We start from the raw sequence: 19229 nt of genomic DNA, 5'->3' as shown, positions 1-19229 counted from the left end.
AAGTTGATTAATAAACATTGAATCCTGGTCAAGGCAAGCAAGACTGTTAGGAATTATTCAGACAGAAAAAAATACATATTTAAATAATATTGTGAAATAAATTTAAAATTTATCTTCTAGCTCAATAAGTAACTTGTGCCATCTCCCTTTCCACAAGCAACACATCAGCAGGGAGTTTGGGATAGAGTGCCTTAATTTAAAATTTATTTTACTATGAAAGGGGACATTTCTTTGGTTCGATTTACTCTTTTCCATAGTTTTTAATTTAAAAGTGAAGAAATATCATTATAAAATGGAAACGAGTTGACACAATATGCCATCAGTTTTCAACCAGAGTAATGTGACAGAGAGTGTTCACGGGTCACATCCAAAAACTGAGATGAGCAAAAAAAGCAAATCTTGCTGGAACTCCATCACTTGATGTTGTGACTACATCAGTGGACAAGGAAAGACTGGACTGCTGTAAGTCCTCTCATATGGTCCACCACAACATCCTTCTCTCTAAATTGGAGAGATATGGATTCAATGTATGGACTGGTCAGTGGAAGTGGCTGGATGGTCACATACAGAGAGTAGTGGTCAATGGCTCAATGTCTGCATGGAGACCAGTGACAAGCCATGTCCCTCAGGGGTCCATACTGGAACCAGTACTGTTTAATATCTTTGTCATTGACACGGACAAGGGGATCAAATGCACCCTCAGCATATTTGCAGACACCAAGCTGAGTGGTGCCGTTGACACGCCTGAGGGATGGGATGCCATTCAGAGGGATCTGAACAAGCATGAGAAGTGGGCCCATGTGAACCTCACGAGGTTCAACTAGGCCAAGTGTAAGGTCCTGCACACAGGTTAGGGCAAACCCTGTTATCATTACAAACTAGGGGATGAAGGGATGGAGAACAGCCCTGCAGAGAAGGACTTGGGGGTACTGGTAGATGAAAAGTTGGACATGAACTTGCAATGTGCACTTGCAGCCCAGAAAGCCAACAGCATCCTGGGCTGCATCAAAAGTGTGACAAGCATGTCAAGTGAGGTGACTCTGCCCCTCTACTCTGGTGAGACCCCACCTGGAATACTGCATCCAGCTCTGGAGCCCTCAGTACAGGAAAGATAAGAGCTGTTGGAGTAGGTCCAGAGGAGGCCCCAAAAGCGATCAGAGGGAAGAAACACCTCTCCTGTAAGGAAAGGCTGAGAGAGATGGGGTTGTTCAGCCTGGAGAAGGCTCTGAGGAGAACTTCTTGTGGCCTTTCAATACTTAAAGGGGGCCTATAAGAAAGACGGGGACAGACTTTTTAGGAGGGTCTATAGCAACAGGACAAAGGCTAATGGGTTTCAAATAAAATAGGGTAGATTTAGACTAGATATAAAGAAGAATTTTTTTTTTTTTTTTTTACTATGAAGGTGGTGAAACACTGGAACAAGTTGTCCAGAGAGATGGTAGATGCCCCATCCCTGGAGACATTCCAGGCCAGGCTGGATGAGGGTCTGAGCAACCTGATCTAGTTGAAGATGTCCCTGCTCATGGCAGGGGGGTTGGACTAGATGAGCTTTGAAGACCCCCTCCAACCCAAACCACTCTTGTGATTTTACGACCTGATTATGAAAGGGAAAGCACAGTTTACATCCTTTCCCTTTTGCTGTTATGTCTTTCTTTACCTGCCTTGAGCTCTTCTCTCTTCTTCTGTCTTCATAGTGATAAAGAAAGAAGATATGGAAGCAGCTGAAATCAGTGCATCACTAGAACCAACGACAGTGCAATTGAGGACTGAAATACAAGGAAAAAACAAAATCTGCACCTATGCATTATCTGTCTGTGTCTGAAATTGCCTTTTGCAAGCTTTCTATTAAGAGCAGTTACCCCTCCTCCTTCCGTGCCACAACATCATGCCAACAAGATATTCTTCCTAACCCTTATTCTTGGCAGTGCTCCTCCCCTCTGCCTCGGAAGCCTCACACAATGGCTCAATCCACTTCACAACACAAAATTCGCAAGTCTAAATTATGCACGTTCAAATTGGAAAGTCCCAGTAAAGACTTCAGGTTGCAAAAAGACAAAATGGCAATATGATAAGCTTTCAATGGAAAAAGGTCCAAATCTATTTGTTGAGCAAAAGATTTAATAGGTCACCTATGAAGTCACCTTACTAATCTATTTGGTAGAGGTGACAGCTACTCAAAAGTCTGGATTCATCAAAACCCCAGTCATCTATTTGTATTTAGCTTCCTTAAAGAACTGGTCTATTAATGCGAAAGACTAGAATAAGGAAAAATAGAAAACCAAACAAATCTATACCTAAGTGCCAAAACTCTAATGAATTAAATAACTTATAAGCAGAGGACAAGATCAGAAGCCAAGTCTAACGCTAGATCTTACTAGTCTGTCATGGCTGTGATGAGAATAAAGAATAAATCACCCTTCAAGCTAGGCCTTCTCCTTTCCATCAGCCCACCAACGCCATTCCTCTTCCTCAGTGGACCCTCCAGATCATCCTGGCCTCTAATCAGGTGACATCTGGATCCTCTTTAGTGTTGGAAGACAGGTGGAGTTGAATATTCGGAGACCAAGTGGTAGAACAAGGAAGGATTTAGAAGAGAAATCTCTTATTTCTGCAGTTACCTTGAGCACTAACACTTAATCCCTCATTAATTTTCTGACATATTTTTTCCATAATTCTACCTAGTAGATATTGACACCCCAAATAGCAGAAACCTGGGGAAGAAGCGGGTGAGAGGGGGGTCAGTTAATAATTTGTCCCTTTTTATTCTCTCACTGAAGAATGGAAAAATGATCTTTTATAAGATGGCAGTACCAGATTTAAAATGGATGCCAGGTCACTTTTGTTCTAGGCTTGACAACTTCTTGCAAAAATGCTGCCTCAGGAATCAGTGAATGCAATGCTCCAAAACTTGCACCTCATCCTTTTTAAAGCTTTCAAAATTCAATAGTTCTCCAGTGTGGAACTCAGCTGCAAATATATGTGTCTACATCTAACCTGGTCACACTAAGTGCTCTATATCGGCAACGAAGAGAAATTCAAAAGTGTAATTTACCTTATTCTAAAGCAGTTGTCTAAATCCTAAAAGTTGTCACTCAATCAAATTATGTATTTTTAATTATTTTCATTGATCATATCGGGTGATTCACCTAGTTCTATGAATTAAACTTAGCCTGTTTCCCTGAAAATAAGACAGGGTCTTATATTAATTTTTGCTCCAAAACGTGTTACTTTTTCACAGTTATAGCTGCCTGGACACTATTTAAATTGACTTTTTAATGAACTGTAACTAGGGCTAATTTTTTGAGTAGGGCTTACATTTTGAGCATCCTCAAAAAACCTGAAAAGTCCTGCTAGGGCCTATTTTCGGGGTAGGTCTTATTTTCAGGGAAAGAGGGTATGTAAAAACTTCTTTGCTCTTATTGCACGGAAGGACAAAGGTTTATGGAAGCAAATGAATGCTACTATATTCACCAGTCATCACTCCTAGTGCAAAACAAGTTATATTCCAGTTTTCAGTATACAATCTGCAAAGTAGCTTAATGATTGATCTTCCCAGTATTAGCTAAAATAGCTGGCAATTGCTCTGGGAGATCACAGTCCACCAGAGACTGAAAGCCTTTGCCTTTTTGTGTTCCAGATTATCCTGAAGTGGACCGGCCTTCTGGTGAATTCTAAGCAGAACAACCCACTATATCTCAAAAACATCTGATCCAATGCATATAAGATAATCTTGTCTCCTGCTTCAAAGAGTCATATCAGAATATGTCTTCACTGACAAATTTATCAAGGTATAACTGCCAATCCACCACTCACAAGACAGAAAACACCAAATTTCTGCATATCTAGGTCAGCCAGTACCAGATCTATATAATAATTCAGATGTCATCTAACTACCAATGAATCTTGAGTGAGAACTTAGAACTTCATCTTCTGATTCACTGAAATATATCTAGTGAAATCACGAATGTAATATTTTTGTCACTACTAAACACAGCTGTTCTTCCCATCAAAAAGATTTCGAAGTCTCTCTTTCTAGTCTTTAACTCTTTTTTGATGATTGTTTGGATGATTTCCATTTGTATGAAGAGGAGAGAACTATTGCTTGATCTTTCTAGTCCTGACAAAAAGACCAGGAAACAGGAACGACATCAAATTCTGGGCCATTCTAGGCTCCAATCTCATTTGAAGAATCAACCCTGGAATAAATCTTTGATGGAAAATGCCTTACTTCACCATTCATCCTGAACCTTTTGACTCTTAGGTCAGTCATAAGGACAATTTTAAATTTTTACTGCAACCCAATTTTGAGCCATCAGTGATTTGGTGAGTCAAAACAAAGAACAGAAAGCATCAGGGACAGCACACTGAAGGCAAGTGAAGTCAGCCAACCTCCTCATAAGCTGACAAATGCCTAATTCTATGGCAAGAAAGCAGCCACATACTGCATTAATGGTAACCTTTACTTTTCTCCATTTCCATCTTCTTGCACCATATTCATTTGTGGTGAAACACATCAACAGAACAAAAATCAATGAAAACAAAGTAATAGCCTGATTTAATATAATTAAAGTACTATCTTTCTTAAGCATTGTTTTTTCTTCATTTTCTATCACATCATCCAACAAAAAATTATTACAAATTAAAAAAACCCTAAAAGCATCTCTATATTTTTCCACAGAAAAAAAATAGATTATCACATAAGTACACTTAAAATAATTCTTTTCATTTGGAACAGAGTCCAGTACTGTATGATAGAAGAACAACTGCAAGCTTTTTTCCCAACTATGAAGAAACTAGCTTATCTTAATTTTAAAGAATATTGTGCAGGATATTGTTTTACAAAATGGCTTCAAATAATGTTGCTTGTTTCCATAAATGCAATACTACCCATAGATCCCTTTATTTAGAAGGTAATAAATTTGTTTTCTGCCTAATATGCACCAAAAAATATTAAGAGTGTTTAATATTTAGCAGGAATGTGGCTACAAGAATTTGTCTTGACAAAATAATGACATACTTATTAAATTAACCTCCATATTAAATAGAGGTTAATTATTATTAAGTTTTTATTAAATAATAATTATTTATTATTAAATTAACCTCCATATGAGCACCAAATAGCTTGAAAATATTGTCCTTTGAAAAGGACAGTAAATAAACTCATATTTGTAAGTATATTACTAGTAGCACACCAGCTGATTTTTCCACTTCCAAAATTCTCAGACTTCTTCCATCCACACACCCTAGTAACTGCCAGCACAGAGGATGCAGGACTCATGACACCGAGTTTGAGAATCTGTTTATCAGTACATTCTTATACTAATGAACATGTATCTAAACAGAGTACCGCTGACCTCCATGTGCATAAATGCTGTCAGCATAAGCATAAATGAATGTGGATGAATTTGTTTAGTTCGAACGAGTCAATTTCTGACAAAAGTCTTGCTAAACTATTTTGTTGACCAAAGTCTATAATGCTATTACACTGCCTAACATCGGTGTATTTCTGTTCTGATTTTAAAACATTCTCAGCGATAATTTCTCTGGAGAAAATGAAACAAACACCAAAACAGTCCCAAACGAAAAAACCTTCATCATACATTATTTAAAATTACGACAATTTCTATTTAGGCAAATATTTTAAGTATCTTAACGAAAGTGCAGGTATTTAGGTGGCAAAAGGAAGGTATCCTGTCCCTTTATGAAGAAGTGTGATAGTCTACTTTTGGAATGGAAACATTATTTTAAAAACTACACAGCATATCATAAGCTATTTCTCACACTTTTTTTTAGTAAAAACATCTGTTGTCTGCTGAGGCACACAAAGCATAACATTGATTTCAGTAAGATCATTTACAGATATGGCATTGCCCTACTTAATAAATTGGTTTTAAATTACAGTTGATACATTTTGGTTTTTATAACTAGATTAGCCTAGTACTAATGTAATTACACTGTAGCTGCTAGTTTGTTATCATTCATTTGCTCTCACATGATTGTATCAGGTTTATAGAACAGTATTACTTAATTACATACTACAAAGTTTTTGTAACTGCTGAGCTACTATCAAAAACTAGAATTCTGAAAATAATGAAATACACAGAACATGAATGTAATCTTTTAAAAGATGTACTTAAAAATCTGCATAGAAATAAAACAGAATACATTTGATATTTCAGTTTAATCTTCTAAGAAGCTTTGATAACTGTGAAGAACCGCATATTACAAAACACTAAGGAAACGCCCCACTTTGTGTATGTATTGCAGAACAGATGATAAAATTCTCAATTCATTGCGGATTTTCTCACTGCTTTCCAAAGTTCAATTTGTTCCTTTGTTTCTCTTGGTGAGAAGGTCCTGCCCAATCCCATCACTGAACTAGTCTTTAGTCCATTTTTTAATCTAATTCAAATAAAAGTGGGGCAGGAGTGTGCTTTAAACACATTGCTCTATTAGATCATCAGACCAGATACATTACAATCTTTTTTTGTGACAGTCAGAACACTTACTAGCTTTACTATGTTACCGTTATATAAACAAAGTCAAATTGGATATGTATCACATTAAAAGAAAGTGTGACTTCTGGCTGATTATTATACGGTATGGACGCAGGACACTGCTAAGGTTATTACCCCTCAACTCAAATGTGGTAATTTTCTAGATTTTCATTTGAAAGTTTTTAGGGAATGTTCACAGGTACATTCTTAGGCTAGGAAGGAGAAAAGAAACATGTTTTGCAAGAAACTAGCTAGTCAAATTCCTGTCTGGTTGATGGAATGTTTTTATACAGCGAGGGTGATCCTGCAATATTAATTGTCCAGGTGCCTAGAGCCCTTGTATATGCGTCTTTTTATTATTTAAATATTGAAATAAATAAATCATTTCACTTAAGCAACCAGCAATTAGATTTGTTAGAATTCTTTCATTAATTTTGATGGTGCTGAACCTTGGATCTGTTAAAAGACTCCAGAAGAATAAGTCAGTCATAGTCTCTTGTAACTTCTAAATGTAAATACTTCAGCTGCAAGAAATCAAAAGTTATCTAGATTTCTTTCATTCACTGGGTTTTTAAATAACTAATGGTGTATTAAATGCCTCACAGCAGAAGTCAGCACTCGGGTTTGGCTAAATAATAATTCAAAATTACAAGAACATGTATGTCGGTATACGAAGGTTCCACCCCAGAGGACATGTTTCACAGCGGCTCGGAAAAAAATTAAAAGTAGCACAATTTCACATATAATTACTGACACAGTCTTAATGATCATGTTACAAATGTGATATAATACTTTGGTAAATACAGAAATTAGTAAAACCAGGAAGCTAAATGCTTTGATATATTTAAGATCAGGAGGAATGAACCATCATTATTTAATATCAACTTCAATTTTTAAATGCCAAGTTTCACTAAAAAGGGTAGGGCCTAGGGAACTTTAAATTTAAATGATTATGATGACTAGAAACAAAGGAAACAATAAACTTATGGATGTTAAAATGCCTCAAAAAAGCCAACTTACGCGGCAGCTTCTTGTTTTGACAACCCTTTGATATTCTTCGCCAAATAATCATCTATGCCATCTTTGTCTTTGATCAAATGAATCCTAAATTTAAATGAAAAAAATTAAAAGGAAAACTGTGAGGTGCTAACATAGACTTCTGCAGCATGTATAATATATTAGTATTGCCAAGCAGAGCTAAATACTGAAATATTGACAAAGTAATATATCAGACATTCTATAAACATATACAAATATCTTTTAAATTTTTTGGTCTGTAGCTATTCAAGCCTTTCTTTCTGAAAGAAAACAAAGTCAGTATTAGCTTTCAAGGAGCTGGTTATCTGATATTTATGCCTAATCTAGAAAAAATTACGTATTAGCTAAATCAATAATAATTCATTAAGCTATCCATACTTCAACTGTTTTTTAAACCAGAACCCTTACATTTTTGCATAATCAGTATGGACTGGAGTGGTCCAATCTATTTTGTATTTAACTTTTTCAAAATTAATATAAAGAAAATTGACAAAAAAATCCTAAACCCAACTCAAAATGTTTTCCTTTATGCAATGCAGACTTTTAAGACTGCGCTCAGCTTTTCACAGTTTGAGCAGCATACTGCAAAAGACAGTCCACTAAGAGGGTAATCCAAAGGGCATTAAAATAAACAGCAATGTTCCTAAAATTTCAGGGTGCATGGATCTAATGTTAAGATATGAACTGTACATCATTTCAGTTTTCACTTGAGACATCATCTCTTCGCATCTCCATTCTGATGCACAAGAGATGCCTTGAATTTCAAAGGATTATATGCACTTACTGGCCATAAAGTGTATTTATATTGATTCTGATACTGCCACAGTAGAGAATATTATCTTTTTAAAAGTAACGTGAATTTATTTTTATTCTCCTTTAAAAGAGGATAAAGATTGTCTGGTTAATCACTCAAAGATAAAAGAAATTCAACATTAGTGTTCCACATAAATCTATTACTTTCCTCTTTGTCTGTATTATGCTGCTGTCTTTCATTAAAGGGATGAGAGTAAATTCTTTTCATAATGTTCGCTAATATAAGCGTCATGCTTCTTATTGCTCTGAGAATGCTGAAGACGCTTCATGAGGTTCATTTAAATGAAAACAGAATAGCTAAGCAATGCAGAGATATTTTGACATGTCTGTATTTAAAACAATGTAATAGTGAAAACTTCCGGCACAAATAGGGCACTTAAATTTGTTCCAGAATTTACTACTATTGAGCTGCACCAACAGAGGCTTCTGTCTTCAAGCTGCACGTAACACAATCCCTGAAAAATGTATGGCTAATGGATATTGTCATAAAAATTCAGTTACAATCAATACCAAAAGTGAATCAATATAAAAATTTTCATATGAAAATAGTTACAATTTAGGAAGATACATAATGTCATTATGATACTGAAGATAAGGTAATTATCGTATATTTTAAACTGATGTAAAGCATATTTTGAGATACAATAGGTTTACATGAGGTAATAGAAAAATTGAAAAGTAGTATCTCTGGGTAATTAAATATGAACTATTCAATAGTCAACACAAAATGACTCCGTGGCTGACCTTTGTGTTTTAAGAGTACGAAAATGAGCTCTTAGCACATCAGTAGCATCTAGAGAACACACCAGATGAGGGGAGAGGGGGGGAGTCCAAACCCCCAAACTGAAATAGCTACAAGTGAATTCCTAGGCATCACTGTCAGCTTTCTGCAATTTAATCTACACTGCAGTTAAAAATCATCTCAAGCTGGAACAAAGGAAAGCCTGATGCTTTCTCACTATCTTCTTAAAGATGTTTTAATAAAAAATAATTAAAAAAAAAAATCAGGGGAAAAGCCCACAGAATTATATACAGTTTAAAATTTCACCTACCTTATAGACAAGATATAAATTTCTGAGCTCTGACTGGAAACAAAAAAAAAACAAAAGCAACAACTTGCACACCAATTACTGTTTATGTAAGTTCTGCAATACCCTGTGTTGGACTGATGTAACTATAAACATGGTCATTCATCATAAAGAATTTAAGTTACTGAAAATAATAAATACGTCTCTCATCCTGGCTGTTAGTATTAATGATGTTAATGCAGTAATAGCCAGAAAAGACAGGTAGATAGGAAAAAATACATAGTAGAAAACTCCGTCACCCCAATAATAATTATCTAAAATGCCTTGTTGTATGCAATGAGAATTAAAAACAATAAAAGTAATTAATGGGAATAACTGAGATCGTGACTCAGCATGGACAGTGTTTCTTAATAGTGAAATGAGGTGCGGATGGCACAGGCTAACAGGCATTGTTTCTTCCAGAAGTTGCCACTTGCTTTTTCGAAACTGTTTTAACCTTATTTCTCCAGTTTTTCCATGATGACTCACTGTATTTCATAAACAGTTTATAAAAGAGTGGAATTCACCTGTAAATTGACTCCTATTTAATTTAAAATTTATCACTTATCAAAAAGAAATGTATTTTAACCCAAGGGACACCTATCCCATCGTTAACATTTTACACATATAATTATTTCTGTTACCAGTCTACACAGAAAAAAAAAAATAGATACTCTTTATTTTTTTTTTTTTTCCTAGAAATAGACTTACTGATAAATACACTGGGCTTTTTAATCAAAGAACAGTACAAAGTCGCAGAAAATATGAAGGACCAAGGTGATTCTCACACAACTTTCTATCCCCAGTGCCTATTCTCTTAACTCAGACACAAGTTGCTCAAAACTTCCTATTGAAGAAAGTGGCAGAGCTTTTCTTGCTCCAGTCACTATGCATGTACAGCGTAGTCTAGACCATTACAGAATCACACATTTATTTTCTGCCAATAGGCACAACTTCTATAGGACTGCTGCAGAATGATCTTCTAGAATGCGGAACTCCCCAAGCAAAGGAACGAAATGAGCCTCCTATCTCTGGGGTGAGTTCTCCAGCAATGTTGTTACTGGATAAAAGGATGGCTGCAAAGCACTGCTCCAGCCATAAACGATTAAAAAATAAATAAATAAATTGCAAGACATCACTGCACGTCTTTATTCTATCAACATGTGAGAGAACACCTACCAGTAGGAGATCCCTCAGAAAGTCTAGGCCCAAGGATACCATGTTTCTAGATCCTTACTGCTTCTACACATGGACATGCAGCTGTGCAACTCTGAGAAACAGCCACAATTCTTTCTGAAATGCAGGCAATTTCAGGTAAAAGAGCATACTGGGGCAGAGTGATAACTGGGAGACCAGTATTCGGTGAGGAAGCCAAAAATGTATGGATACAAGTAACTGAGAGAAGGAATGAGTACAACGGAATGGAAAGCCATGCAGGCATCTGCAGAAAGAAGATGGCTTGCAAGTATGGCACTGTTGCTAACTCTCTCAGTTATTCAGTATAGGATAATGTTTTTCAAATCAGTTTTATTCATTATAAGACACAATAAACTGAATTTAAAAAAATTTGTCTCTTCATCCAAATAAGCACATTTTCAGTGACCTACATTTGTATCAATGCAAGACAATATTTGCTATTTGGAAGTAACTTCCTACAGCTCTTGAAAGGGTTTTGAAAAATGACGATGAAGTATCTACCCTAAACAGAACACATTTCCTTTTTTATTTTTTCCCTTCTTAATTATGAAACTTTCCTAAGAGAGATTTTTTCCTTGCCTCTGATTTTTGCAGTTTTAAATATTGCAAAAAAAACCAAACATAATTTGTCACCTTGCCATAGCTGATCGAAGCTATTCACAGTGAAATGATACTCTGAAGCAAAAGAGGTACATACCTTGCAAAGTCTGATGAGGGGCAAGCAGTCTGCTCTAGGAACCTGGGATGCTCCAGTGGGCTTTGTAGGATCGCTTGAGGCAACACATTCATTTTAACTAAAACAAACAAACAAAACCAACATGACTTCAAACAGTGTCTTCCCAGTGATGCAGTTTCTCATCCTTCTTGTGCTGCTTCCCAGTCAGCTCTTATTTCCATTGCCTTACGTGTAGAACTGGACTCCAGTTCCACACAAATTGTGTCAGGCCTCAGAACTGCTTCACTAGGATATAATGCATAGGAATGGTCATGATCTTACTTTCAATGGTTTTCTCTCTTTCATGGGAGTGCTCTTGATTTGCACAGGGACACCTGATTCAGCAGCCTTTCTTGCATGCGATTCCCTGTGCTTCCTCAAGCTATCTCGGTCCAAGCATTAATAATATTTTAATACATAAGAGCATGAATGATGGAACATGTAGTATGCAATGCAACAACAGGCACTGTATTAACATTCAAAATAATACATAATTGTAACAGTAACAATCCTTTGAATAAAAAAATGTAAGTAATACTACACTTACAACACAAGGTTTTACTTAAAGCAAAAGCTGAAAGCCCCACAGTTATGTAGAGTCGTCTAGCTCGTCATTTTGAAGTACATAAATGCTAATAGGACTTTTTTGTCACATAGAGCTACTGTGTTTTTTCCCCAAGTATTCAGTCTACACTTCCCACCATTAAAGTTTCAGCTGCCAGTTCCTTCATTTTGCATGTCTGTGATCTGAGGACGTTAGCAGCAGGAGCACCCTTACTTTTAAATTTGGTTTAATGTAGGTATTGCATGCCCTGCTGGTAGGCCTCAAGGCACAAACTTTTAATAGGGATGGGAAAACAGAATATAATAGGAAGGAGGGAATAATTTAACTATTTGCTACATTTATTCCCTGCAAAATATATTTCCTTTTACTAAATGCTAGATATGAATCATCTTGATACTGAATGATCAGCATCAGAGCAGCATATGTTTTACATATTAGTCTTCCTGGGATCAAAAGCCATTTAATTTATGAAAAATTTTGCTACAGTTAGTGTAAAGCAATTTTTAAAATTGTGTTACTTAGACTGGAATAACAAAGACAATTTTAGGTTAAAAAGATGACAGGATATGATGTTTCTTTTAGGTCTTAGTACTAACGATAACATTTGTTACAGAAAAAAAATATTATTTATAAATAAACTGATCTACAATCAGACACAGGAACATTTTACACAAGTGTCACCAAAAAAAAAAATCAATAGAATGAAAGCATATGGGTAATTCATCACTATGAAATATACTTTTTAGAGAGAATGACAGGTTTACATCCAGCAGCAATTTAGAAAGGAAAATCTCCTTTTAGGAAAATGCTATTCAGTGAGTAATAGTAATTAAACTTTGGAACAACAATACTGAAACTCAGAGAAGATCAAAAGCTTTCGACAAGCCTCTTAGTTTTGAAGCATTAGGTGAGGAGAAGCAAACAGACCATGTCTTAAAGGCAGCTGTTGAATCTGGCAATACAGGAGAGCTGACCATCAGTAGCCATGGGGCAAAAAAGGCAGAGGAAAGCAACTGAAAGGAAGCCCTGAAAGCCCTGGTAGAGCTACGGCAACCATAAAAAGCTCTTGCTGGGAAGGTCTCTGACGTGGCACAGGTCTGAGGCTCCAGGTTGCTCCCACATGGGACCTGACTGGAGCATCCAATAGCTCTTTGCTGGGCCCATGCTCCAGCTTCCCACCCCACAGAAATCAAGTATGTGATAAGCTAGGCTGGCACGCACACGGGTCTCACAATAACATGAGAAATATGCAGACATTTTTTTGAGTCCATTACCGCTTCACAAGGATTAAAACTGTTGCCCTGACTCCTATTTCAAACTCAAAGCTTGGGGAAAAACAACGACAACCAACAAAAAACCCCAACCAACAACAACAAACAAACAGACAAACAAACAAAACCACCAACAACAACAAACCAAAACAAACAAACCACATTGAAAAACCTACACCATAATAACATCAATTTCATTTTTCTTTTAGAGGTGTGAAGTTGCTTTCAGTGAAATGGATGGCGTTTTCCCTCATTTCCAAGGTAACTAATCTTCACAGGTAAATTACAACCACAGAGGCACGTGACAGAGGTACAAGCAAACATATTATTCTGAAATATTTACTATTACATTCACATAACTTTCTTTGCTGGTCGGTTAGAGATTGCTCACCCCTTTACATTTTGCGCCATTATTGCAAGTCCCAAGCCACAGTCTCATTTACTTAATCAAACATCCACAGAACTCAGCAAAAGCCAAGACAGCGCAGTTCGTTTCCACCGAAGCGCTACATTTAATCACGTGATCAGGGGAACCTCCCCGCAGGCTGGAGTCGCCCCAACAGAGCTGAAGCTAAAGGTAAAATGCAAATTGATTGTAACGGCCTTCCCCAGCATGTTTTAGGAAACATGTTGGCTGCCACCTAGCTCTTCCTGCACATTTCCTTCTCACCAGAGGCTGCTTCCCAGGAAGGGAAGCAGTGTAGGAAGCAAGCATGGCTACATCCACACACCTTTGCAGACACACATGCTGCTGCCTTGCACCTCATAAAATAAAAGGATGTCAGACAGACTTACAGACACACCACTTTGTTGTGCTGAAAGTGCTGTTGTGACCGATTGAAAAACACAATACATTTTTAAAGTCTATAGCCAGTATTACAGATGTAATATGTTGCACATAACCTGGAGGAGTTCACAGCCCCAGCCAGTGCTTGGTTTGGCAGCGCTCAAGCGCCCGCCCTGTGGCTGTGGCGAGCACAGGCAGCTGTTTCCCTCACCTGTGAACCACCCAATATGCTACATACCCTCAGCTGTTGGTCCTGCTACTGTCTAAGCCCCTTAGAAACCAACCAAACAAAAACCCACAAAACAGCAAACAAACCAACCCCCAAACAAACCAGACAAACGAAAACAAAGCCCCAAACGCACCACCACCACCACCCACCAGCTAGCTGCAGTTCCTGGTTGCTGGACGAGCTCTCCCCGGCGGCCCCGCCGCACTGGCCTTTACTGCTCCGTTGCTCCCCGGGGCCGCTAGCGGCGGGTGCCGGTGCCGGTCAGCGCTGAGGGGGCAGCCGGTGGCGGCCCCTTCTGCCCCCGTGCGCCGGCACCGACCCCGCGCTCCCCGGCCCGCCTCGGCCACGGTGCCGCCGCCTGCAGCCGGGCGGCTCCGCGGGACGCCCGCGGCCTCGCCATGGCGACGGGGGCGGGCGCCGCTAAGGGACGGCCCGCCGGCTGCCCCCAGCCCGGCCGCGCCAGGCCCCGCCGCCCGCCCGAGGCCGTCCCGGGGTGAGGCAGCTCTGAGGAGCAAGCCCAGCGCTTACCTCCTGGCACAGGCCTGCGGGCCAGGGGAGCCGCCAAGCCGGGTTTAAAGCAAAGGCGGCGGGTGTGAGAAGTGAGCTGGAGGTGCTCAGCAGGTCTTTGCGTGCTTGCTTGGAGCGCAAACGGGAATGTCTCTCAGAGCTAAGTGACTTTCTGAAGTTGGCAAGCAAAGAATCGATGGCAATGTCATATTGATGCTAAAAGGAAGGCTGCTGGGCACTCAGGTGACAGATGAACGCTTGCAGTGAGCAGGCTTTTTTTCTTTCAGGATCTTCTCCAACGTTCTTCAGGACCAGAGATTTTTCAGTAGCCTCTCTTCTCCTGTTGGAAACTTGACACCAGCAGAGGAGGCCACAGATTTGACCTAGTTTTTATTGCTAAAACTGGTTGGAAAACTGGAATGTCAAAATCAATTGTTATAATCTATTTTGGAAGGATCAAGTGGACACAAAGCACTTGAAAAATGGCATTATCTGTTTCTGAGCTGATGGCGATTGGAAGCAAATGATCTTGAATGTTTATGGGTCAATGTTCTAGCAGCTAAGTCAGAAGTTGACAGGGTACTTAGCTGATATCAAATCACACTAGAGAACAGCATGACCTATGCATTACCCATCTACAACATACAGGGAAAACACTGCTGTACTGAGGTGAATTTCAAATGGAGTGACGTATGCTGGAGTTCTCCTGCTGCCAGTGCTAAAATGTACTTGGAATTTCAAAATATTTTCGATGTCAATTTCCCAACTCAGAGTGTTGCACCCAACACAGGGGAATTCTATACTAGACCTTATCTTGATAGATGAAAAGGAACTGATCATGGAATTAAAAATTAACTGATAATGATTTGATCACATTTGTTATGTGCAAACAGAATTAAGTCCAAAGCAATAATATATATATTCTTACTGCCTTGAAAGGGCTAATTTTGTAAAGGTGAAAGCTACTGTAAGGTAAATCTGTTGAGAGAAAGAATTTCATCTGAAATGGGAGAATAATAATTGGAACCATTTAAGTATGTTAGCCCAGGTACCCCCAAAGCCATAATCCCACAACTAAGGAATACATTTGCTGAAAAGCCATGGTGGTTTACAAGTAAAACATCCATGAAACAGAAGAAGGGATGTGGTATCATACATGTACACTGGAAGATAGGAATCATGGAAAAAATGTACTGTGGGAGGTAAAAGGTTGTAAGGGAAATATACATATGGTCAACAGAGTTAAAATGAGGAAAAATAAAATTGTTTTCAAGTATAGGATGTAAAAAATTATCTGAATAGTGAGCACACCCTATTAAGGGATGAAGATGTCAGCTTTAACCATAATTAGTGACAAACTTGGAATGTTAAAACATCTACATATTTCTTGTGTGCATTTGGGAAGATGGCAGCTGATATACTTATGTTGTATGGTTCTGAAGATTTGTTTTCTATATCCAATGATAATGTAGGAGGACAGTTCAACTTCAGTTACTAATAGAAAGGTGGCATCAGAGAGTTTTGAATGAACGTGTCAAAAAGTTTTATGTGCTATCAATTTTCATATGCAGAAGGTCTTGGAACACCAAGACATTTACATAAAGTGGCATAAGCTAGTATTGTTCTAATACTTTTAAGTAATAAATGGGGTAACAGGCGTTTGTCAATGTGGCACTGGCCACAGGCAAAGTACAGAACAAGCAATATAAAACTCAGTTAACTCAGAATTTAAAAGAAGGCAGATAATTCCAGTTAACCTGGGCTTCTGCTAAATATATATATATCCTGGCAGAAAAATAGAGCCTGGCAAACAGACTTTGTTTTCTTAATGGGGCTGCAGGTTCGCATATTCGTGCAATTTAGTTAGACTTCAGTAAAGCATTTGACTTATCATATGGCTTTTTGGATGAAACACTTCAATGATACAGTTATTTGTATCCTATACATAAACATACAAAGAAAACTTATAAAAACTGAAAAGATAAACCAGCAGATTTCAAACTACTGGTAATATTCTGCAATGATATCTCAAGTATTTCATAAGCTACCATTTTACACTATGGCTACATCTTCCATGTTAAGCATATATAAATCATTTGACTTGAAATAGCACTAAGATTTTTTTTAATAGAGATGTGTTTAGAGGATCCGGGATGCCAAACATTATGTAACTTAGACAGGACACTCTTTAACAAAGAACAAAAGGCAGTCTACATCTATATAGTAATATGAAGAGGCAGTGGCCTTTCTGTGGTTAAGGATGAAACCAATTCCTGTTACAATGCTGTGTTGTAGCACCAATATAAATGGCCCAGAAATGTCTGGCCTGCAAGTCCTGAAGGGGAAAAAGTGTCTGTTCATGGAAAAAAAGAAAATTTCAATTGCTAATGCTTTGTTCCTATCCTTGGGGTAGGTCTTCTTCCAATCCTGTAAGCAATGATAATGTCCAAGGAAGGGTAATATTTTATAGCAGATCAACTTTGTAAAAACTGTTTGTGTGAATTTTTTTTTTTTTTGAGTAAAACTTGATGTTCACGTGTTGGCGTATACAAAAATGTAATCTGGAGAGGCAAAACGTGCAATATATTGATCATTCTGAGCAACTGATACCCTTAGGAAATGTGTTTGTGCAGCTTTAATGGTTGCGTGAAAATGTAATTGCTAATATACTGTCTGGGCTTAAATGCAGCAATGCCAAAAACTTACCAGAACGTATCTGGAGACTCTTGAATACTGCTCATAAAACTAGTCAAGGATCTGTGCACTATTACTTTAATTATATCCCTCTCTCCCTCTCTCCCTCTCTCTCTCTCTCTCTCTATATATATATATATATATATATATTTGTAAAGTAAATGGCACTACAGTTGATAAAAGACAGTGTAATGATTCTTGTAGTTTTTTTTAATTTCCTAAGGCATTCCTCATCTTCAAATTATCCCTCAGCTTTAAATTAAAGTACTGGAGGCAGCACAATATTATTCAAGTTTTTTTTTTACTTCTGCCCAACTGTTCATCTTTGGTCCCTGATAATTTTGGTTTTCCTATTATCTGTTAATCTCTCCACTGCAGAAAAAGAAAAAGAATTGAAGTGTCCTGACTCCTCCGCTCTAGAAGAGGGAAAAGAGAGAAAGACTTGGTGAAAACTAAAGTGATCATGGAGAAAAATATGAAAAAAACAAATGAGGAGAAAAGGTTGAAGTGTCAAAAATACTAAACCAAGGCACTGAAGCGGGGCAACAGTGATGATGCTACTGGGCAGAAATAAATGTACACAGATGTACAAAAGCTAATGCTGGTTGCGGTGGCTGCAGGTGTGGAGACATGACAGGCTGATGGAATAGAAATAATCTCTAAAGTTGCCAGGTTTTCTTTAGTCAAACTTCCTCCTCCAATGAGAAGATTCTGCAACTGAGACCTTGGATGGCACACTGTGGTAGGTGCTGGTTTGGCATGAACTTTAACCAAAAGCTGACTGTGGCACTACAGTTGTTTTTCATGCAAAGTGAAATACTCTGATTTTTTCTTTATGGCAAATACACATTTAGATCTGAATAATATTTCACTGACTAAAGACTTCTACTAGTTTTCTAATGCAGCACTTGCGTCTTGTTTAACCAGCTTCAGCAATGCCTCTACATCATGTATCTCCGCTTCTAGTTTTCTGTTTGAGTGATGAGATGGAGACAGCAGTGCTGAGGAAGATCAAACAAACTTTCAATGTAAAAATTACCATAAGGATCTCTAGCATGATATTCGTTATATTTACGTATCATGATTCAATATACTAAGTCACTGTCAAGTTCCATTGCTGGCACAATAGGCTCAGGAAAGAGCCAAATATTTGAAAGGGCAAAAAAATTATCCCCTTCAGGTCTTATTGTTCTGCATACGTAGAAATTTGAGTTTTGTGGTGTTAAAAAGAGGGTAGAAACATTCATTTGCAGTCTGGAAGGTTCAGAGATACTGTACTTCGATTTTATGGCTGTAACAAATGATAATTGGATTCAGGGTAACCTAACACATTTCAAAGGTGTCTAAATGAGTGTTTCTTTCACCTGAGAGACACATACAGGATAAACAAAGAGGTACCATTGTACAAAGGTTTTATTAGCATTTGCTTGTGATCACCTTATGCATGATAGACTTGCAAGTAATACTGCTTTCCAAAACTCATGCTGTTAAATCTTTTATATCATGCCACTGTAGGTCCTATATTTTACATGCATTACAGAGAAAACTGTCCCAGCATACACTTCATATGTTTGCTTCTGCTCCCTTTCCCACGCCCTCTCTTTAACAAACCGAAATTTATCCCATTAATATCTCCTCCTGTTTTTGTGGTAATGTTTACTTATTTCACCTATTAGTACTTACAGATTTATAGGTATGCATTGGATATATTTTCATCTGCTGAAACATTTGTACATTATCAGCTTATTTGTTTTGCCTGCTTTTGAAAGCTGTCTAGAAAGATTTATATAAAAAGTTAATCAAACTACATCACTGACTTGGCCCATCACTACAACTTTTTCATCACTAT

The 19229-nt window shown here is 37.8% G+C and overlaps 1 protein-coding gene across 4 annotated transcripts in view; it reads right to left on the bottom strand.

The window, feature by feature from the left end:
• Positions 1 to 19229, bottom strand: part of TTC29 (tetratricopeptide repeat domain 29) — a 290318-nt gene that overhangs the window by 121986 nt on the left and 149103 nt on the right. For 2 of the 4 annotated variants that reach the window (XM_065061915.1, XM_021284035.2), the window contains exons 2-3: positions 11310 to 11406; positions 7518 to 7601 (exon numbers count right to left, since the gene is read on the bottom strand). In XM_065061915.1, the coding sequence (XP_064917987.1) occupies positions 7518 to 7601; positions 11310 to 11401 (176 nt within the window). In that variant the 5' untranslated portion in view covers positions 11402 to 11406. Of the gene's footprint in view, positions 1 to 7517; positions 7602 to 11309; positions 11407 to 14328; positions 14571 to 19229 lie in introns of those variants that run through there. The other 2 variants (XM_065061916.1, XM_065061913.1) reach the window with 2 other exon arrangements.

The sequence above is a fragment of the Columba livia genome, chromosome 4 (assembly GCF_036013475.1).
Source record: "Columba livia isolate bColLiv1 breed racing homer chromosome 4, bColLiv1.pat.W.v2, whole genome shotgun sequence".
Taxonomy (NCBI): Eukaryota; Metazoa; Chordata; class Aves; order Columbiformes; family Columbidae; genus Columba; species Columba livia.
The sequence above is the reverse complement of the archived record's forward strand: the minus strand, read 5'-3'. Positions and strand labels throughout refer to the sequence as shown.